Below are 22464 nucleotides of genomic sequence, written 5' to 3' on the forward strand. Positions count from 1 at the left end.
GGGGATAGGTCCAGGTGGGATGCTATGAGGGTTGGTGTCGATTTGTTGGGCCAGAGGGTACGTTATGATTCAATGCAGTGCGCACCAATCCTGCTCCTGCCCAACTGCAGCTATATCCCACTTTGTGACACCAATCTTCCTCATGCCCCAGTGCAGCTCCATTCCTGTTCACATCCAACTGCAGCTCCAAATCCATGTATACATGCCCAGTGCAACTCCAGGCAGCATGGGTGCAGCTTTATTATCAGAGAGATTTTGCTTGCTGGCTTAGTTTGGGAGTCAGGTTGACTGAGGCCTGAGATGAGGTCACCTTATGACTAAGCAGACTTTTAGATTTGTTTCTGTCGCTGTAACTCCCTGCCAGTTTTGAGTTAATAACAGCATGTCCAGCAGGATGTGTACTTCCGATGGGTTGAACTCCTCTAACCCAGTGGTTCTGTGCTGTAACCAGTAACTAGTGATCATTTAACAACTCCTTTCGAGGATGATTTCGCTCTCAGTGGCCGTAAAGAAAACTGACAACACTTTGCTGCCCTTCCCCCTTCCCTGCCCACAGGTATGACCTTTTACTGTAATGTTTGTTTCTCACAACAGTAACTGACTAACTGGTTTCCCTTTGTTGATTCCTACAGGTGATCACAGTAGCCCTTCCTGAATCTTGTCAAACCAGTGGACCTCCAACCTTCAGCTGAATGTGGTGTTAAGAGGCATTATGCCCTTGAAGGACTCAACTGCCTACTGCAGCCAGCGAATTCTGTAGAAATGGGGGAAATGCCATGCACCGTGTCTGAGGGCTCCTTTAATAATTACTACAACAGGCAGTTAATAAGTTTCCATTATAACCAAACAGGAAAACTTGCAGACCCAAAATATAAGTCTCAAGGCCTGAGTGTCACCTCTGTTGTCTTCATCATTTTGTGTTCTTTCATCATCCTTGAAAACCTTTTGGTGTTGGTGGCCATCTGCAGATATAAGAAGTTCCATTCAGCCATGTTTTATTTCATTGGAAACTTAGCGCTCTCGGACCTGTTTGCGGGTATTGCTTACATCTTCAACATTGTGTTTTCGGGAAGCCAGACCATGAAGCTGACACCACTGCAATGGTTTATCCGTGAGGGCACCATGTTTGTCGCATTGGCAGCATCAGTCCTCAGTCTGTTGGCCATCGCTATTGAGAGACATGCGGCCATTGTGAAAGTCAAACTCTACAGCGGTGACAAGAATACTCGGATGTGCTTGCTGATTGGAAGCTGTTGGATTGCCTCTGTGTTGCTGGGTGGGCTGCCGGTAATGGGGTGGAACTGCCTGTGCCATGTAAATGGTTGTTCTACTGTGCTGCCTCTCTTCTCCAAGAATTACATTTTGTTCTGTATCACCCTGCTCAGCATCATCCTTCTGTCCATCGTCATCCTTTATGTGCGAATTTATCTGATTGTACGATCCAGTCACTGCGAAACTGCGGCTCCACAGACTCTGGCTTTGCTGAAGACAGTCACAATTGTGCTTGGTGTGTTTATTGTTTGCTGGGCACCCACTTTCATCATGTTACTGCTGGACTTCGCCTACACAGAAAGCAATTTGAAGATCCTACACAAAGCAGAAATCTTCTTGGCCCTGTCTACACTCAACTCTGCTATGAACCCCATCATTTACACTCTGAGGAGCAGGGATATGCGCAGAGCATTTCTGCGCATCCTGTGCTGCTGTTCCATGATGGAGAATAAGAGCAGTTTTGAAAGCTGCTTCCCGAGTCTTCGCCACACCAGTACATTGGACCGCTCTTACCATAAACACAAGATGGCAGACTCACCAACAATGCCAGAATGCACAACATTTGTGTGAATGTCTGTGCTGCAAAAGGGCCTGATGGTGTTGAGCGACTTTACCATGCACCATCGATATGTGCACTCCACACATTTATGTGCCACAGAGACAAACACGTGCAAGATCAGTTCCTGAGCCCACAATGTCTGCTGTCACAACAGGATCACAGCTCAACAAATGATGAGTGAGTTGGATGTGAGACTCAGTCTAACACCTTTCACTGTGTGACACTATGGCAACCAGTCAGCTGACCCGTGGGATTTATTTTACTCTCTACAGTAACAACTTAGCAGCAGCAAATCAGAAATGAATATGCCTGACAAAGTAAACAATGGTTGGTCCGCACGACAGAGTTTGCAGAGACTCACGGACAGAGTCTGTGAGCCGAGCTGCTACAAAACACAATGACAGACAATGCTCAATAGCAGAGCTTACAGGACATAGTCTGCTGTTAATCCATTCTCAGACAGGATCATGTTTCCATGCTGTTTGCAATTGCAACTAGTGGCTGGAGGGAGATGATAAAATATTTTTGAGGCTAACAAGCACACACAATTTAATAGAGCTTCGTCACAAACTCTTCTTTATTTCTCCGATGCCACATTAGTGTTAGACGTGACCCCCAGAGAATGCCACTTCCATTTATAGTGCTGTTCCCAGTGCTCCCTGCTTGGGACACTGCCCTGTGTCTCCTACTCATCAACATTGCCTTGTGCTCACTGTATAGTGGCATTGCTGCTGCCCAGCAGCACAGTCCCCTGCCCAGTGACATTGCTCTGCCACTATCCAGTGACAGTATCCAATGCCCTCTTCCCCAACAGTACAGTCCCTTGCTGAAAGGCCGGCCCTGCCTAGTTACATAGTCCTGTGCTCCCTGTGACCTTGCCCAGCAGCACTGCTCAGTGGGCTGGCACCTCTCTCTCCCTCACACTCAATGGTAATACAGTACCATTACAATGGGAAGCTAAATTGTTCCCCTCACTTTAACAGACCAGAGGGAGGAGAGCAGCAAGATCTCTATGAGACAGGTTTGAATTCAGTTCTACTCGGGGCATAAGCTGAACCCTATAGGGGCTATCTATCACCTTGATAATAACTTGACACTGACGGTTTGTAATTCAGCAAACTATTACTTAGATCATGAGGGTAGCTAAAAGATGCAAGCCTGCTGGCCAGTTCCAGCTTGAACATTTAAAATTCTAATTGTTATATTTTAAACACTGGTTCACACACCAGTTAGAATCAGGTTTGTTTCTGTAAATTCTGTAATTTGGGCATTGACTGCTGCTTTTACTTTGATCTCTGTCACTGGTACGTGTCACGCTCTGAAAGACGGTTTAATGTCAAAACATAATGTGGTTAGTTTCCATGGGATATTTCTGCTGTTTGAAATTTCTGTGTAGTCAGCCCCTCCCAACCAGTGTGCAGAGAAAGTTATGGAACTTTGTCTGAGAGTCACAGAGCGTCAGGCCCGGTCCAAGACTGATGCAGCAGCCCTGACCCTGCACAGATTTACATTCGACACCTGGGTCCGGAGTCCAGCTTCAGTAACTGTCTTCCACTCAACTGCAGAAGTCTCCAGACACATTGGACAACTGGACAATGACTGTTGATGGTGAAAGTTTCTGTAAATGTGCTGGAATTCTCTTTCCCATGAAAGTAACTCAGTACAAAAGTTTAATGGAGCTATGTTGCCTACATTTCACAAGGCAGTAACCAGTCAGTGCTTGGGAAAGCCAGATTATGATACTAACACCAATAAGGAGCTGCAGAATCCTGGATGGCAGTGCAAGCAGCATCTGATTTATTCTCCAATGTGACACTATTCTGAAGAATGTAAAGAAAGTGACCCAGATATGGAGACACTCAATGTCTTGAAGCTACCAGTGGATCAGACTGCTCCTTTAAATGAAGGTCAAATTAACTTGGTTGTTTAGTTTAAATGTTTAAGTGGCAACACTACAGCAGAATCCGGCAATGGATTGGCAATTGTTAAATGTCTAAATGTCAATGTATAAAATTCAAAACATGGAATGTTAAACGGTACGAAAACTGATTACTGGCTGCTCAATGAGAATTAATCAACAGAAAATAAACCTTTTCTAAATAAAATTCCTGCCTTGGTTTTTGAGGTTCTAGTTCAGGAACTGTTCCAATGGATGGATAACAAGTAGAATTTGTGATTCTTCTGTAAGGATGGAATCACATTAAGGTTTTGAGTCATGTGCTGTGTCCTGTGCAGACCGCATAAGTAAGACTGGAGTTGCATTTCATTTGATCAGTGATAATGGGAACTGCAGATGCTGGAGAATCCAAGATAACAAAGTGTGTGGGGCTGGATGAACACAGCAGGCCCAGGAGCATCTCAGGGGCACAAAAGCTGACATTTCAGGCCTAGACCCTTCATCAGAGAGGGGGATGGGGAGAGGATTCTGAAATAAATAACCCTCTCCCCATCCGCCTTTTCTGATGAAGGGTCTAGGCCCAAAACGTCAGCTTTTGTGCTCCTGAGATGCTGCTTGGCCTGCTGTGTTCATCCAGCCCCACACCTTGTTATCTTGGATTTCATTTGACACTGACAATGGTTAGGCAAAGAGCCATATTTACTCTTCTTCTGTTTCTCTCTTTCTCTCCCCTCTCTCTTACCCCATGTTCTTTGATTGATGTTAAAAGCCTATTCCCAAGCTGTGTGTTCTTCATACAGTCAGGGCTTGGAGTTTATGCAAGATTCAAACTTCAATGAGTGTGGCTAGAAATTTTTGATCAAGTAAAACATCGCTTAACACCTGATAATATCTGTCAAACTGTACAAACTGCATGCAAATATGAGGACAGGGTAAGAGATACAGTGTGCGTGCTTGGCAGGAGAGGACTGACATCTCAGCTGCGCCTAGGAAGGAATTACTCAATCCAATGTCATTAACTCTGATATAAAATGAACAGCCGGAGATCTAAACCTATGATCACTCGGGAAGCCCAACTGGAAAGGAACATCATTTATTATTGAATACCAGATAGACCCACTACTCATGGTGTACAGACACTAGGCCCAGCTTGGGGCAGACAGTATGGTCAGTTCAGAACAATGGATGGGTCTGCTTTTTTTAAATCAACTGTTCAAAGATGTTATAACAAACATCTGGAGTAGGGGAAACTTGAACCTGGGTCTCCTGGTTTAAAGTCTATCATTTCACCACAAGAGCTGCCTTAGTCTACTTTATCTTCTTTTTGTATATCCCGAAGTGCTAACACATATAACAGAGGACTTTACCACCTCCAAAGCCAGAGTGACTCTTTTTGTTTTATTTTTGCTTTCTTTTTGCACGGTAACCACCAGCTGTAAAATATCCATGTAGCCAATTAGATATTTACAAGCGAAGCCCCTTGACAACCAGACATGAACATAACTGAGGAGGCGGGGCAAACATGGCAGCCCTGGGTCTGGTTTTTTTTAAGTTTATAACCTTCAATTTTTTATTAACTTATTTTTCCAATCAACCTGTTCAGAGATATTTCACTTTTCTCTGGAATAGATAGGAAATGAACACTGCTCTCCTGGTCAAAGGTAGGGACATGATCACCTTATAAATTGATTTTAGTTTAACTTATTTTTGTAATCAACCTGTTTAGAATTGTTATCACACACCTCTGGAGCAGGTGGGGCTTGAAGTGGGCTTCCTGGTCCAGGGGGTAGGGATGCTACCTCTGCACCAGCAAAAGTAGGCCCTGGATGTGCTTTATGAAGGGCTCAGGTGATGAGTTCCAGTTGGGAAGACCATTTCCTGTTACCAAGGAAACTCATACTCAACAAGCTGCACAGGGACATTAATTAGTGATTCCCCAATGGTCTTGTATGGGTCATCATTTCCCTGCCCCTCTGGGTCTCGGGGAGCCACTTACCTCTGTGATTATGGGGTCTCTACTGTCACTCTGCCTATGGCTCCATTCCTGTTCCTTTCTAGCTCGGGTCAGAGATATAATAAGTACATGACTGTCTCTTCTGTAAAGGCCATCAAAGAGCCTCTGTAAGGGTCTTGGCATCAGTGGTATGTCATTTGAAGCAGCTGCCCTGCTAGAGATGGCTTCTTTTATCTTGTGATCTTCTCCCTGGTTTTAATCACATACCATACCAGTCCCCCTTCTTGTAGGATAAATTACCGGGTCCCTGGAGAGCTGTTGCTGAAGTTCATCACACTTACTGTATCTCCTCATAGCAATTATTGAGACCGATGACAAACTTTGACTCCATTATGATGCTTGGAGTTGGTGCGTCTTTTTATAGCTTGCACCTTCTCTTTAACAAGGCATAGTCCATCTTTGGTCAACTCTACCTCAGGAACGTTACCTCATTTACTTGGAACATGTTTCTTTTCTTAGACAGATGCCAGCCTCAGAAAAACACCATAAGACCTTCTCCAAACTTTCCACATGTTCCTTTGCAGTAACTCATGAGATTAAAATGTTATCCATACAGACTATCACACTGGGCACCCCTTGAAAGATGTTCTCTATGACACTGTGAAAGATGGCCCAAGCCAAAGGTACCCCAAATGGCAAGTGAGTCTATTCAGATAGACCTTTCTGAGTTTTTACAGTAACCTACTTCCTAGACGATACCTCAACTCCAGTTGGAGGTAGGCATGGCTTATATCCAATTTGGAGAATGTGCAATTGCAGCCAGCTTTGCCGACAAGTCTTCTCTGTGTGGCAGAGGGTATCTGTCTAAAGGGGAAGCTCTGTTGACCATCATCTTATAATCCTCACAAAGGTGGACTGAGTTGTCAGGTTTTAAAACTAGGACAAGTGGCATGGCCCAGTCAGAAAATTATACTGTGCATTTAATGCCAAGTTCCTCCAGACATTCCAATTCAGCCTCTATTTTGGCATGTAGGGCATAGGGGGCCGGCTGAGGCCTCTGGGTCCATGTAGATCTTGGCCCTGCTGCTTTTTATCTTGCTGAGGCCCTCTTGGAACACTTGGGATACTCCCCAGTGACTTCATACAGATCACCAGTCCACATTTTTAAGATCTGTTGCCAAGCCAGGCAGATTTTCTGTAGCCAGTCCCTTTCAGGAAGGTTAGGTTCTGGCTCCTTCACAACCATTAGGGCAGTCGGATAGTCTGTTGATGGTGCCTATCTGGGGTTACGGTGGTCCCAATAATAATAGGACTCTCCAGCGTATGTGGTCAATCCAGCCTTGGTGTCTTGCAGGCTTAAAGACAAGATTTTCCATTGGAATTTCCTAGAAGTTCACTCCCCAACAATAGATACAGTGGCATCTGTGTCTATCTCCAGGTCCACGGGTGGCCATTTACTTGGAACTTTATCTTAATTGGGGCCACCTTGGGAGCAGCGATGCAATTTAGCTGTAACAATTTCTCACCCTCAAGCTGATTTTTTTACAATGGGCTGACTTGATGTGGCTATGCCCTTCGACCTGGGCAGTATGTGTTTTGCCTTGTCTGGGATGAACTCTATGACCACAAGTACAGCATGGATGTTCTTGTTTCTCGCTGTATTGTACAGGAACTTCCCATCCAGTTCTGGAAGCTCAGAGCCTGTGACTTTAATCGCCCCAACTTAGCAACAAATAAGAGCTGTGAGTATTATCCACGTGGGACTTGGCTCTGCAGTATGGGGTTTGCCCAAAGTTGAGAACAGTGATGTCTACAGACCTCTGATGCTGCTGAGCCCCTTTTTTGACATTTTTGTGGGAAAGGCCCAGTTCTATCACTTTCTTGAGGTCCAGATCTGGTTTGGTCAGTAGCTTCCTTTGGGTCACAATATTATTAATTCCATAAACCACGCAATCCCGAACACATTTCCTAAAGTCTGGCCCTACTCATAGTGTTCCACTAATTTTCACAGTCTTGTCAAGAATTCAGTAACTGGTTCCCCAGGAAGACTATTTACCATGTAACACTACAATATTGGTTTGGGGTCATAAGTTCTGCTACCACATTTTACCTGACAAAAGGGCTACAAACCAAAAATGTCTTTTTCAAATAAACCTGTTGCACTATAACCTGGTGTTGTATGATTTCTGACCTTGTCCACCCCAGTCCATCACTGGCACCTTCTCATCACAGCTACCATATTTGTCATTGTGGGGGCTGCTGGGTAGGTTAAGCTGTTTACGATGCTGAAAATAGGGGCTTCACACACCATCAGGAGAATTATCAAGATCCTGATGAGTTCTGATGACAAGTCGCCAGACTGAAAATGTTAACTGCTTTCTCCCCACAGGTGCTGCCAGGTCTGCTGAGTTTTGCTAGGAATTTCTGTGTTTACCATCAACTCTTGAGTATAGGCCTGTGACTACATTACTCAAGGTAGTTTTGGTGATGCTCCTTATGTCTCAATGCTGCATATGAGAAACCTGACATGTACAACTAAATATATTATAACTGTATAATAAACTAAAAATCATTTTTTTTATTCCAGCAATTGCTGGAAAGTGAAATACAAACATGAGCTCCATGATCTGAATAGTAGTAGCAGCTTCTACACCCTATGAGATGTTCCCATAAACCTTCACCAACAATTAATTTTAAATTGAAGACACCAGGAAATACAGCAACTCATAACAGAAATTGCTGCAGGAACTGAGCAGCTCCAGCCGTATCTGTGGAGACAAAGAGACAGCGTTTTGAGTCTTATGGCTTCTTTGGCACAGTGGAGTTTCAACTCTCCATTGATGCTGCTAGGCTGCTGAATTTCTCCAGCACTTACTGCTTGTTATTCGATCTCCAGCATCTGCAGCTCTTTCCTTTTTTATCAATGTAGCAGCTAGTTTTCTCACATAACAGAGTGTGGAGCTGGATGAACACAGCAGGCCAAGCAGCATCTTAGGAGCACAAAAGCTGATGTTTTGGGCCTAAACCCTTCATCAGAGAACCTGAAACATCAGCTTTTGTGCTCCTAAGATGCTGCTTAACCTGCTGTGTTCATCCAGCTCCACACTTTGTTATCTCGGATTCTCCAGCATCTGCAATTCCTATTATCTCTGAACACTAGTTTTCTCACAGTAGCCTTGTACAAAGTCACGTGATCTCAATCAGATAATCTCTTCCTGTGATGTTACTTGAAGGATAATCATTGCCCAGAGCACTGCTGGGGACTCTTCTGCTCTTCTTTGAAGCAACACCACAGGATTTTTATACATCAGTCTGTGGGGGCCTTTATTAAAGGACTCTTCCAAAAGATGTCATTTCCAGTGATGCAACACCCCTCCAGAAGTGCACTGTATCCATGTCTCTGTATAATTTCCAAGGTGAAAAAAAGTGGGCAAGGTTATGGAACAAAAAATAACAAACATTTACTGCATTGTTCTATATTGTCAGCCTGGATAATATGCTCATATCCATGGATTAGGACAGTTACATTCTCTTGATCCAGGATAGTTTGCTACATGCTAGTTACGGCCTGTGTAAAACAGACTGTTACATATTAGTGATAATGGGAACTGCAGATGCTGGAGAATCCAAGACAATAAAGTGTGAAGCTGGATGAACACAGCAGGCCAAGCAGCATCTCAGGAGCACAAAAGCTGACATTTCGGGCCTAGATCCTTCATCAGAGTTACATATTACATCTGCCTGGGCAACTGGGTGAGCACATCGATCAGTCTCATCATATAACTATGTTGAGATTATGTCCTAATGGTATTGTCACTGGACGAAACCAGAGGTATGATTCCCAATACAACAGATGGTGGAAACTGAACTCAATAAAAATGTCTGAAATTGGAAGTCTTATGATCACCCTTAAGTCATTTTTCATTATTGTAAAAACTCAACCATTTTATTGATACATTCAGGGAAGGAAATCTACCATCCTTACCTAATATGGTATACCTGGGAATCCAGACCCACAGCAACATAGTTGACTCCTTAGGCAGCAGCTCCAAACCCATTACCATCACCATCACCATCCAGTAGGACAAAGATGGTAGATACATGGGAACACCACCAGGCAGTCCAACTGGTATAGGTATACCCACAATTTTATGAATGTTGGTCCTGTGATATACTTTCAAATCAGGATGGTATTTAGAACATAGAACATAGAAAACTACAGCACAGTACAGGCCCTTCGGCCCACGATGTTGTGCCATGGAATAATCCTAATCCAAAAATAAAATAACCTAACCTACATTCCCCTCAATTCACTGCTGTCCATGTGCATGTCCAGCAGTCGCTTAAACGTCACTAATGACTCCGCTTCCACGACTACCACTGGTAAACTATTCCATGCGCTCACAACTCTCTGGGTGAAGAACCTCCCTCTGACATCTCCTCCATACCTTCCTCCTAACACCTTAAAACTATGACCCCTCGTGGCTGTCAATCCTGGCCTGGGGAAAAGTCTCTGGCTATCGACTCTATCCATGCCTCTCCTTACCTTGTATCCCTCGATCAGGTCACCTCTCTTCCTCCTTCTCTCCAGAGAGAAAAGTCCAAGCTCAGTCAACCTCTCCTCGTAAGACAAGCCCTCCAGTCCAGGCAGCATCCTGGTAAACCTCCTTTGCACCCTCTCCAAAGCCTCCATATCTTTCCTATAATAGGGAGACCAGAACCGGACACAATATTCCAAGCGTGGTCTCACCAGGGTTTTGTAGAGCTGCAGCATAACCTCGCGGCTCTTAGACTCGATCCCCCTGTTAATGAAAGCCAAAACACCAAATGCTTTCTCAACAACCTTATCCACCTGGGTGGCAACTTTGAGGGAGCTTTGCACTTGAACACTAAGATTCCGCTGTTCGTCCACACTGCCGAGAATCCTGCCTTTAATCCTATATTCAGCATTTAAGTTCGACCTTCCAAAATGCATCACTTTGCATTTATCCAGGTTGAACTCCATCTGCCATTTCTCAGCCCAACTCTGCATACTGTCAATGTCTCGCTGAAGCCTGCAATAGCCCTCGATACTATCAACGGCACCTCCAACCTTTGTGTCATCAGCAAACATAATAACCTACCCCTCAACCTCCTCATCCGAGTCATTTATAAAAACTACAAAGAGCAGAGGCCCAAGAACAGAGCCCTGCGGGACACCACTCAGCACTGACCTCCAGGCAGAATACTTACCATCTACAATCACTCTCTGCCTCCTGTCAGCCAACCAATTCTGAATCCAGACAGCCAAATCACCCTGTATCCCATACCTCCTGACTTTATGAATGCGCCTGCCGTGGGGAACCTTATCAAATGCCTTGCTGAAGTCCATGTACACCACATCCACTGCTCGACCCTCATCAACCTTCTCGTGACTTCCGCAAAGAACTCAATAAGATTTGTAAGGCATGACCTGCCCCTCACAAAGCCATGCTGACTCCCTTTAATCACGCTATGCTTTTCCAAATAGTCATAAATCCTACCCCTCATAATTCTTTCCAAAACCTTGCTGACTACAGACGTAAGACTGACAAACCTTGCTGACCACAGATGTAAGACTGACTTGGCTTGGAGGGGCATACATCTGATGTCCTTGTCTTTTTATGTGTTAGAGGCTGTGAGTTTGGAAGGTGCTGTTGAAGAAGGTTTGGTAAATGGCTGCAGTCACTGTGTATTGATAATGAAAGGAACAAATGTTTTAACAGTGGTGTGTAGGGTGCAAGCTTTGCTCTGGATGATGTCAAATTTCTCAAGTGTTCTTGGAGCTGTGCTCATCTTGTCAAGTGGAGAATACAATCCGACCCCACCCCCCCATGACATTTTTCCATCCCCACCCTTGTCTGCTTTCCGGAGAGACCACTCTCTCTGTAACTCCCTTGTTCGCTCCACACTGCCCTCCAACCCCACCACACCCGGCACCTTCCCCTGCAACCGCAGGAAGTGCTACACTTGTCCCCACACCTCCTCCCTCACCCCCATCCCAGGCCCCAAGATGACTTTCCATATTAAGCAGAGGTTCACCTGCACATCTGCCAATGTGGTATACTGTATCCATTGTACCCAGTGTGGCTTCCTCTACATTGGGGAAACCAAGTGGAGGCTTGCGGACCGCTTTGCAGAACACCTCCACTCGGTTTGCAATAAACAACTGCACCTCCCAGTCGCGAACCATTTCAACTCCCCCTCCCATTCTTTAGATGACATGTCCATCATGGGCCTCCTGCAGTGCCACAATGATGCCACCTGAAGGTAGCCGGAACAGCAACTCATATTCTGCTTGGGAACCCTGCAGCCCAATGGTATCAATGTGGACATCACCAGCTTCAAAATCTCCCCTTCCCCCACCGCATCCCAAAACCACCCCAGTTCGTTCCCTCCACCCACTGCATCACAAAACCAGCCCAGCCTGTCTCTGCCTCCCTAACCTGTTCTTCCTCTCACCCATCCCTTCCTCCCAACCCAAGCCGCACCTCCATTTCCTACCTACTAACCTCATCCCACCTCCTTGCCCTGTCCATCTTCCCTGGACTGACCTATCCCCTCCCTACCTCCCCACCTCCCCACCTATACTCTCCTCTCCACCTATCTTCTTTTCTCTCCATCTTCGGTCCGCCTCCCCCTCTCTCCCTATTTATTCCAGTTCCCTCTCCCCATCCCCCTCTCTGATGAAGGGTCTAGGCCCGAAACGTCAGCTTTTGTGCTCCTGAGATGCTGCTTGGCCTGCTGTGTTCATCCAGCTCTACACTTTATTATCACCAATAATTCTCATACTCTTGACTTGTGTTTTGTCAACAGTCAATAGGTGTGTTATTTCTGCAGGATTCCTAGCCTCTGACCTCTTTTTGTACTCTCAGTATTTACATGGCTTGTCTAATTCAGTTTCTGGTCAACAGTAAATCTTAGGATGTTAATAGTAGGGTATTTTGTTTTGTAATGCCATTGAATGTCATAGGGAAATGGTTAGATTCACTCTGGTCGGAAATGGTCTTTGCTTGCTATCTGTGTGGAGTGAGTGCTACTTGCCACTTCGCAGCCCAAATCTGGATATGGTCAGATCTTGCTACATTTGTAAATGGGCTGCTCCAATACATGAGGAGTCACAAAGGGTGCTAATAACATGCAATCATCAGTGAACATCCCCACTTCTGACTTTATGATGGGCAGAAGGTTGCAGGTGGTTGGGTCCAGGACCATAACCTGGGAATTTGAGGCTTTTGAGGTGCATTAGTAGTGTCCATATCTCTGGACCAAGACTGCCCAATTCAAGTCCCACCTGCTCTACAAGTGTTGTAATAATGTCTCTGAACAGGTTAATTAGAAAATATCTACCCTGAGCAACTCCTGCAGAGATGGCCTAGAGCTGAAACAACGGACCTGTGATGCAATGAAAATGCAGACTTCCGAAGATGGAAAGTTCCTTGTACAAGATACAGCAGAAATAAAGTGTGGCAGTAAAACATGACTTGAAACAGCAAAAGCCATGCAAGCATGTAAAGGCTCTGAATTTGAAATAGGAAATGGTTGAGTGAAAGCAGTTAAATAGCAAGCGCTGACTCACTGTTATGCTCTATCAATCAGACATCTGTCAGCTTCTTGAATTCCCCTGGGCTGCTGCTGATTTGAATCTTACATTACTTCACTGGATTCAGAATTTCCAAGTCTGGGCAGGTTTAGCGGAGATTCTGATCACCTCAAAAATCTAATTCTTTCTTCATTCTGTTCTGATTAACATGCATGCCCAGAGGCTGTTTAAAGTTGACCAAGTCCAAACTTGATGTATGAACTCTGACCCACAAATGAGGAAATCAAAAGATTCTGACCAGATGAGAAATAACTGGACTGGAGGAGTGTGGTGGGTGAATGAGAAAGTTCATAGTTTTGAGGTCTTTGGAAATAAGTTAGAGTTGAGACACCAGTTTGCATAATATTGACAGGTGTAAATTTACAGAAACAACGCCGACAGCCAATGAGAGAGGAGAGGTGTTACATTGCTAAATGAAAGGGAGAATTGGGGAGAACTGTACAGGTACTGAGGTATTCACACTGCTCAGGTACTGGGGCCCTGACACTGGGACACTGGTCAGGTACTGGGGCCCTGACACTGGGACACTGTATCCCCCGATCCCTGCCCATTCATGTATCTGACTAGATACATCTTAAATGATGTTATTATGCCCGCCTCTACCACCTCCACTGGCAACACGTTCCAGGCACCCATCACCCTCTGCGTAAAGAACTTCCCACGCATATCTCCCTTAAACTTTTCCCCTGTCACCTTGAAATTATGACCCCTAGTAACTGAGTCCCCCACTCTGGGAAAAAGCTTCTTGCTATCCACCCTGTCTATACCCCTCATGATTTTGTAGACCTCAATCAGGTCCCCAACCAACCTCTGTCTTTCTAATGTAAATAAACTTAATCTACTCAACCTTTCTTCATAGCTAGCGCCCTCCATACCTGGCAACATCCTGGTCAACTTCCTCTGCACCCTCTCCAGAGCATCCATATCCTTTTGGTAATGTGCCAACCAGAACTGTGCAGAGTATTCCAAATGTGGTCGAACCAAAGTCTTATACAGCTGCAACATGACCTGCCAACTCGTGTGCTCAATACCCGGTCTGATGAATGAAAGCATGCTGTATGCCTTCTTGACCACTCTATTGACCTGCGTTGCCACCTTCAGGGTACAATGGACCTGAACACACAGATCGCTCTGTGTATCAATTTTCCCCAAGGCTTTTCCATTTACCACATAGTTCATTCTTGAATTGGATCTTCCAAAATACATCACCTCGCATTTGCCTGGGTTGAACTCCATCTGCCATTTCTCCACCCAACTCTCCGGTCTATCTGTATTGTGCTGCATTCTCCGTCGGCCCCCTTTATCTGCTACTCCACCAATCTTAGTGTCATCTGCAAACTTGCTAATCAGACCATCTATACCTTCCTCCAGATCATTTATGTATATCACAAACAACAGTGGTCCCAGCACAGATCCCTGTGGAACATCACTGGTCACAGTTCTCCATTTTGAGAAACACCCTTCCATTACAATTCTCTGTCTCCTGTTGCCCAGCCAGTTCGCTATCCATCTAGCTAGTACACCCTGGACAGCATGCGACTTCACTTTCTCCATCAGCACACAATGGGGAAACTTATCAAATGCCTTACTGAAATCCATGTATGTGATATCTACAGCCCCTCCCTCATCTATCATCTTTGTCACTTCCTCAAAGAATTCTGTCAAGTTGGTAAGACATGACCTTTCCTGCACAAAACCATGCTGCCTATCACTAATAAGCCCATTTTCTTCCAAATGTAAATAGATCCTATCCCTCAGTATCTTCTCCAGTAGCTTCCCCACCACTGATGTCAGGCTCACCGGTCGATAATTATCTGGATTATCCTTTCTACCCTTCCTAAACAAAGTGACAACATTAGCAATTCTCCAGTCCTCCGGGACCTCACCCGTGTTTAAGGATGCTGCAAAGATATCTGTTAAGGCCCCAGCTATTTCCTCTCTCAGTTCCCTCGGTAACCTGGGATAGATCCTATCCGGACTTGGGGACTTGTCCACCCTAATGCCTTTTAGAATACCTAACCCATCCTCCCTCCTTATTCCAACTTGACCTAGCATAATCAAACATCTATCCCTAACCTCAACATCCGTCATGTCCCTCTCCTCAGTGAATGGTGTTGAATGGTGGTGCAGGCTCAAAGAGCTGAATGACCTACTCCTGCACCTATTTTTCTATGTTAAGAATATTCTATGACCCTGCCTCCACCACCCACTGAGGCAGAGAGTTCTAAAGTTGCGCAACCCTCTGAGGAAAAAAATTCTCCTCATCTCTGTTCTAAAAGGGGTGTGTCCTTGTTCTGGGTTCACCCACAAAAGGCAAACTCATTTCCACATCCACCTTGTTAAGGTAGTTTGTAATTGTATATACTTAAAATCAAGTCACCCTTCACTCTTCTAAATTCCAGTAAAAACAAGCTCAGTCTGTCCAGCTTTTCCTCATAGGAAAATCTGTATATTCCAGATATCAATCAAGTAAACCTGCTCGGAACTGTCAACAAAGCTTTTTCATCCTTCCTTAAATAAGGAGACTAATGAAGATGCACTATTCATGCTGTGTCCTGTATAACTGAAGCATAATCTCCCTACTATTGCATTCAGTTCTCCTTGCAATAAATGCCAACATGCCATTACTTATTGTACTTGCTCACTAACCATTTTGCAATTCATGCTTTCAGGATCCAGATCCCTCTGCAATATCTCATCATTTAGATACTTCTTTATTACTCCTCCTGTCAAAATGAACAATTTCACATTTTCCCACACATTTTTGCCAATTCTTTAATCCTATTAATATCCAAAAAGGACAGACCCGGCAGAAGTGATGGTACAGAGGTAAAGGCAGGAAGCAACTGACCAATGAGTCATCAGTGTTGGGTCCATACCCCATGATATCTCATGGCACCAGATCAAAGATGGGGTAACGCAACCTCCCTCTGATTACCACCTAAACATTCCCCTTGCTTATGAATCAGTGTTCCTCCACGTTGGGACACCACTTGGTAGAAGCTATGCAGATGAAAAGGGTGAAGAAGGTACTTTGGATGGAGGACTTCAAGGTCTTCAGCTCTTCAGTACCACTAATGACCAAGTTAGTCAAGTTCAAATGGACAATGCTGCTGGTCTGGATGTGCAAACGGTGGTGAGGGACTCAACAAGCGTTCTAATGGGTTTATTCAAGGTCTGGAGGTACTTTCTTACAGGGGCAGGTTGAGTATGTTGTACCTGTACTTACTGAGTTTAGAAGAATGACAGAAGACCTCATTGAAACATACAAGATTATTAGGGGCTTGACAGAATAAATGCAGAGAGGCTGTTTCATGTTGTGGAGAGTCTCGGACCAAAGGGCTTGATCTCAGAATAAGGGGTTGCTCAATTAAGACAGGTGAAGATTGTCTTCAAGGACAAGTGAATTTGGGGAATTCTTTACTACAAAGGGCTGTAGACCTGGGTCATTAAGTATATTCAAGGCTGAGATCAACAGAACTTTGTGGGAAGCTAGGGAAGAAGTTGCTGAGCCTCTTGCTGAGATATTTGCATCATTAACTTCCACAGCCACAGATGAGGTGCAAGAAGACTGGAGGGTGGCTAATCTGATGACATTATTTAAGAAAGGTGAACAGTGATCTTGACATCAGTGCTGGGTAAGTTACTGGACGTAATTCAAAGGGGCTGGATCTACCTGCATTTGGAAAGGCAGTGACTGATGAGGGATAGCCAGCATGGCTTTGTGCATGGGAAATTGTGTCTCACTAACTTAATTAAATTTTTTGAAGAGGTGACAAAAAAGGCCAATGAAGGCAGAGTGGTGGATGTTGTCTACACGGACTTCAGCAAGGTGTTCAATATGGCTCTGTTTATTAGACTGTTAGCAAGAATTCAGAGGGAGCTCGCCATTTGGATACAAGATTGGCTTGAAGGTGGGAAACAGATGGTGGTGGTGGAAGGTTGCTTTTCAGACTGGAGGCCTGAGACCAGCGGTGTGTCACAAGGATTGGTGCTGGATCCACTGCTTTTCATCATTTATATAAATGTTTTGGATCTGAATATAAGAGGTATGATGAGTAAAATTGCAGATTACACCAAAATTACTGGAGCAGTGGAGACTAAAGAGGGTTATCTTAGAAACAATGGGACCTTGATCAGATGGACCAATGAGCCAAGAAGCTGTGGAGGGAGTTTAATTTAGGTAAATGTGAGATGTTGCATTTTGGTAAGGCAAGCCAGGGCAGGACTTGTACGATTAATGGGGGGGCCTGGGGAGTGTTGCTGAACCAAGAAACCTAAGGGTACAGATGCATTGCTCATGGAAAGTGGAGTCACAGGTAGACAGAATGGTGAAGAAGGTGTTTGGCACGATTGCCTTCATTGGTCAGTTTACTGTGTAAAAGAGTTGGGATGTCATGTTGCGGCTGTACAGGATATTGGTGAGGCCACTTTTAGAGTACTACTTTCAATTCTGGTCTCCCTGCTATAGGAAAGATACTGTTAAACTGGAAAAAGTTCAGAAAATATTTACCATAATGTTGCCAAGGTTGGAGGGTTTCAGCTTTAGGGAGAGGCTGAATAGGCTGGGGCTATTTTTTCCCTAAAGTATTGGAGGCTGAGGGGCATCAATAGGGTGAACAGCTAAGGTCTTTTTCCCCAGGGTAGGGGAGTACAAAACTAGAGGGCAGGGGTTTACGGTGAGAGGGAGAAGACTTCAAGAGTCAAAAACAGAAGTTTCTGGAAATAAGAAATAACGTTTTGAGCCTGGTGACCTTTCCTCAGATTCTTCCTTCCTAAGGAAGGGTCACCGGACCTAAAACATTAACTCTGATTTTTCTTCACAGATGCTGCCAGACCTGCTGAGCTTTGCCAGTAACTTCTGTTTTTGTTCCTGATTTATAGGATCAGTAGTTCTTTCCGTAAGAATTCAAAGGGACTTGAGGGGCAACATTTTCATTCTGAGGGTGGTGCGTGTATGGAATGAGCTGCCAGATGAAGTGGTGGAGGCTGGGACAATTACAACATTTAAAAGGCATCTGGATGGGTACATGAATAGGAAGAGTTTAGAGGGATATGGGCCAAATGCTGGCACATGGGACCAGACCAGTTTAGGATAGCTGGTCAGCATGGACGATTTGGTCTGAAGGGTCTGTTTCCATGCTTTATAAATCTATGACAGATTTTTAATCAAGGTATGGGGAAAAGGCAGGAAAACTGAGTTGAGGATTATCAAATCAGCCATGATCTCATTGAATGGAGCGGAGTAGATGCCATGGGTGAAATGGCGGACTCCTGCTCCAACATCTTATGGTCTTAAGACCATCTTTGGGCACAAAGATGACACAGGTGACACTTAATTTTAAATAAGTTTTTACATTTGGAAATATATGTCACATAACTGTAGCCACAAAATTGAAGATGCAGACCCTCGCTATCCTTAATGCAACACGAGGTTTTATGATCCAAGGTGTAAAGTGAGCAGCTCCTGCAGCAAGTGTAGACTATGGGAATTTGGAAGGTGATTGCTACTTTGATGACTAGAGTGAATCTTTCCAGGTCACAATATGCTGCTTGTATGTCACAGCCTTTACTGATATTGGTTGTGGTGTTCCAAGATGTAGTCATGAGAGCTTCTAAACTGACAATGTGACTTTATGTTGCCTACTTTACTACAGTGAAAACACTTGGGCTTTTTTTACTTCTCTTTTGCCCCATGGGTTTCCTTTCTACCACGAACTAACCTATATTTATGATCTTCAATGAGATTTCCTTTTTCTTTACAACATGGGAATTTTTCTTTGCCCCAGTTTCTATCCCTCACAGACTGAAATTGATGTTGGTAGCCGAGAGTTGATTTACGGACCAACTCATAATCACCTGTCAGTTCCGTTGCTAACTCTCTGCTCTTTCACAAATTCTCCCTATTTTAGGAAGTGAATTTTTGAACTCCTCCAAAATAACCATCTCTCTAAGTGTCATCTGTATGACTTATTTTGAGTGACCATTTTCACCTATCAAAATTACTCTGTTTGATCCTTTCAACCTCTATGTACGTTTGACCAAAATCCCTTCTTAGACTCCTAAGATGTTGACTATAGGCTTCTGGTACCAGCTCATGAAATGGTTTTTCTCACCTCCTCATACTCCTCAGATACCTATTCTGATAGAGATGCCTCACTATACCACTCTAGCTCTTCCCAACAACTTTGTTTGGGTCAACAATATCCACATGGTGACCAGCCATTTCATTTGTTTAGCCTCTTTCTTAAATAATATGAGAAAGGTTTCTACATCCTTCTTGTTGATCTGAGGCAACACTTAGATATATTTAAGAGATCCCCACCAGTCCTTTGGCTACGATCGGATCGCTCTCCATCACTGTCCTCATCACTACTCTTACCTCTCACCTCTAGCTCCTTCATTTTAAGTCAACTTTTTAAGTTTTCCGTTCCCACCTCTGAAGTTCAAAACCTCTCTTTCTTCTTTCTTCTGCCTTCTTGCTTTGCTTTTTTGTCTGCTTTTAAACGGAATTCAAACTGTTTCATTTCCTTTTCATGTTCAAGCTGCTTCATTTGCAATTGAATTTTTAGTGAATTTCAATCATTCCGATGGAACATCCGGCAATCATAAATGTCAAGCTTTTGCTGCAATTACTTCTCATTTTTGCATGGACAATGGCAACCCCAACTCCAGTGTGTCTGCCAATTCCAAAAGCTTTGCCTGGCTCACTTTCTGTAAAACACCCAAAGTGACTTCTTCTACACCCAAGGAAACTCTCAGTAACTGCAAGAGCCATTTAAACCAACTGAATGCAAATTCTGAAATAAAAAGCACCAACGCTCACTGCTCATTGCCTTTGAGTCCAATAATCCTAAACCCAACCTGGAATTAGAGATTTTGCTTCCAACAAGGGCTTCCAATTTGTTATGGACTAGACCAAACCCTATCAAAATATATTAAGAAGATAGTCTAGACCCTACCTTTTTCTTATTTTAAAGGTAAGTGCAAAGCATTACATTTCAGATGCAACTTGATTGGTCAAACGACTAGCCTTAAAGCAAAACAAACTTCATTCATTGAAGAATAATAAAACAAATTGTTTCCATGCTGTACGCTTTTAGGATTCTAAATTGGAATGACTAAACTGTATGGGAAAATTTAACAGAATAGAAGTACTACTAATTAACTGTTCTAATATAGCAACATTCTTTAAACACACACTTGGCAAAGGAAAATTCCATACAATAGATTATTTCACATGCAATTCCAACAGCAGAAAGAGAGCCCCCACCTTTAGCTGTAACGGAGACAGGAATAAGAGCTTCCACATCTGGCTTCAAGACACCAACAGCAACTGCTACTGAAAGCTAAAAGTAAACATCCTGATTCTGTGGGAGCTTGACCCCACCCATTCAGGCTGCTTCTATTATTCTGACTTGTAGAAAAAAAAAACCCCAAGGCCTCATAAGCTGTTTACTTTATTGGTTCTGGGTAGACTGCTCTATATCTCTCTCTCAACTATTCTTCATTTAAAAAAGGCCAAAATAAATCTTTTAAAGCCATAGTATCATCACACATGTAATGTTTGAAAATGTCTTTCAACTGTATTGTATGGGTGTCTGTGTAACGATATAGATGTACCTCTGAAGGTTCTCACATCACTCAAAAGTTGAAGTCTCTACCCCACTGAATGAGGCACATCCCAGGTCCGATAGTAGCCATTGCAGTTTAATTGCACACTTGTTATTTGCAGCACGATAGAAGGAAACATTGATCATGTTTCATGCAGTGAGTCTCAGGTTCCATGCAGTGAGTCTCAAGCTCAGCCTCTTACCCTTAGTGATCTCTCAAATGTGCACATTGACCTCCTGGTTGCCATCCCTGGCAACCCCATTGGCTACAAACTTACCATGTTCCCACCCAAACAGTCTGTAAACATTTATACTTGCTTATTTTACACCCCTAACTGCAGCTGTATTAGGCCACCATGCCAAGTAATTGTCACGCACTGTCTAAACAAAGCAACGGAATTGCTGATTGTCAATGACACTCCCCTCCTCTGCAGTGTTCTTTCATGGTCTATCGTCTCCCCCCTTAAAAATATATTGATTTGCCCTACATTCACAATTGGAATGTCCCCCACACACAGTTTCCAATTGTCACATTTGAGCTCCCCAGCATTCCGCTTGTAGATATGTCCCCTGATAATCCACCAATGATTTTTAAAGAACTGAGCACCAGAATGGCCTGGCCTAGATGTTGACTGACTTGGATGACCAGCTGTGACTGATGACTAGCCATATTCCTGAACAATCTTCGCACAGCTCTCTGGCTGATTTGCTGCAACTTCCTGGACTGGTTGCACCAGACCCACAGAGCTTACCATGGTCCACTTCCCAAACTGTACAGTTATGAGCCCCCTAACCACCTCAAATGACAAACTGAGCACATCCAATCCTTGGAAATGATGTCAGAGGCTGTCCTTTACTTATTGTATTTGGATCCCCTGTCTGAAGGTGAGCTTCCTTGACGTGACTGAGGACTACTCCCTTTAGACTTGGAGACCTGGTCATGTTTAAAGCGTGTGGAATGTACATGTCGCACAGCTGCTGGCATATGTGAGACTGACCGAGCACATCAGGGGAGTAGGCAGGAACGTGGATTTGAGGTTACAATCAAATCAGCCATCATCTTATTAAATGGCAAGTGGCCTCCTCCTGAACCTTACCTGTATATCTGTACTAAAAAAAGATGGTTGTGGTTGCTAGAAAAAAACAATCTCAATTCCAAGGCATCACAGTGCCAGTTCCTCGGGGCAGATACTTTCTAATCAATCTGTTTAAAAATACTATAACACACATTTGGAGCAGGTTGGACTTGACCCAGGTCTCCTGGGTCAGAGACATGGACACTATCACTGCACCAGACCATCACTCAGTGTATTTTTTAACCTCTTTTCCTAATCAACCTGTTCTAAGATTTTATTACACACCTCTGAAGTAAGTGAGGCTTGAACCCCTGCCTCCTGGTCTAGGGGTAAAGACACTACATCTGCATCACAGCAGGGTCCTCTGAGTTCCTCAGGGTAGTGTTCTAGGCCCAACCATCTTCAGCTGCTTCATTAATGACATTCCCTTGACCATTCGATCAAAAGTAGATATGTTTGCTATTGACTGCAC

General features: G+C 44.0%; 1 protein-coding gene across 5 annotated transcripts in view; it reads left to right on the forward strand.

The window, feature by feature from the left end:
* LOC125447600 (sphingosine 1-phosphate receptor 2-like) overlaps positions 1–3936 on the forward strand; it is an 84133-nt gene extending 80197 nt beyond the window's left edge. For all 5 annotated transcript variants that reach the window (XM_048522151.2, XM_048522150.2, XM_048522153.2 and 2 more), the window contains one exon: positions 633–3936. In XM_048522151.2, the coding sequence (XP_048378108.1) occupies positions 763–1842 (1080 nt within the window). In that variant the 5' untranslated portion in view covers positions 633–762 and the 3' untranslated portion in view covers positions 1843–3936. The remainder of the gene's footprint in view (positions 1–632) is intronic.
* The last annotated feature ends 18528 nt before the right edge of the window (positions 3937–22464 follow it).

Source organism: Stegostoma tigrinum, chromosome 35, assembly GCF_030684315.1.
Source record: "Stegostoma tigrinum isolate sSteTig4 chromosome 35, sSteTig4.hap1, whole genome shotgun sequence".
Lineage (NCBI taxonomy): Eukaryota > Metazoa > Chordata > Chondrichthyes > Orectolobiformes > Stegostomatidae > Stegostoma > Stegostoma tigrinum.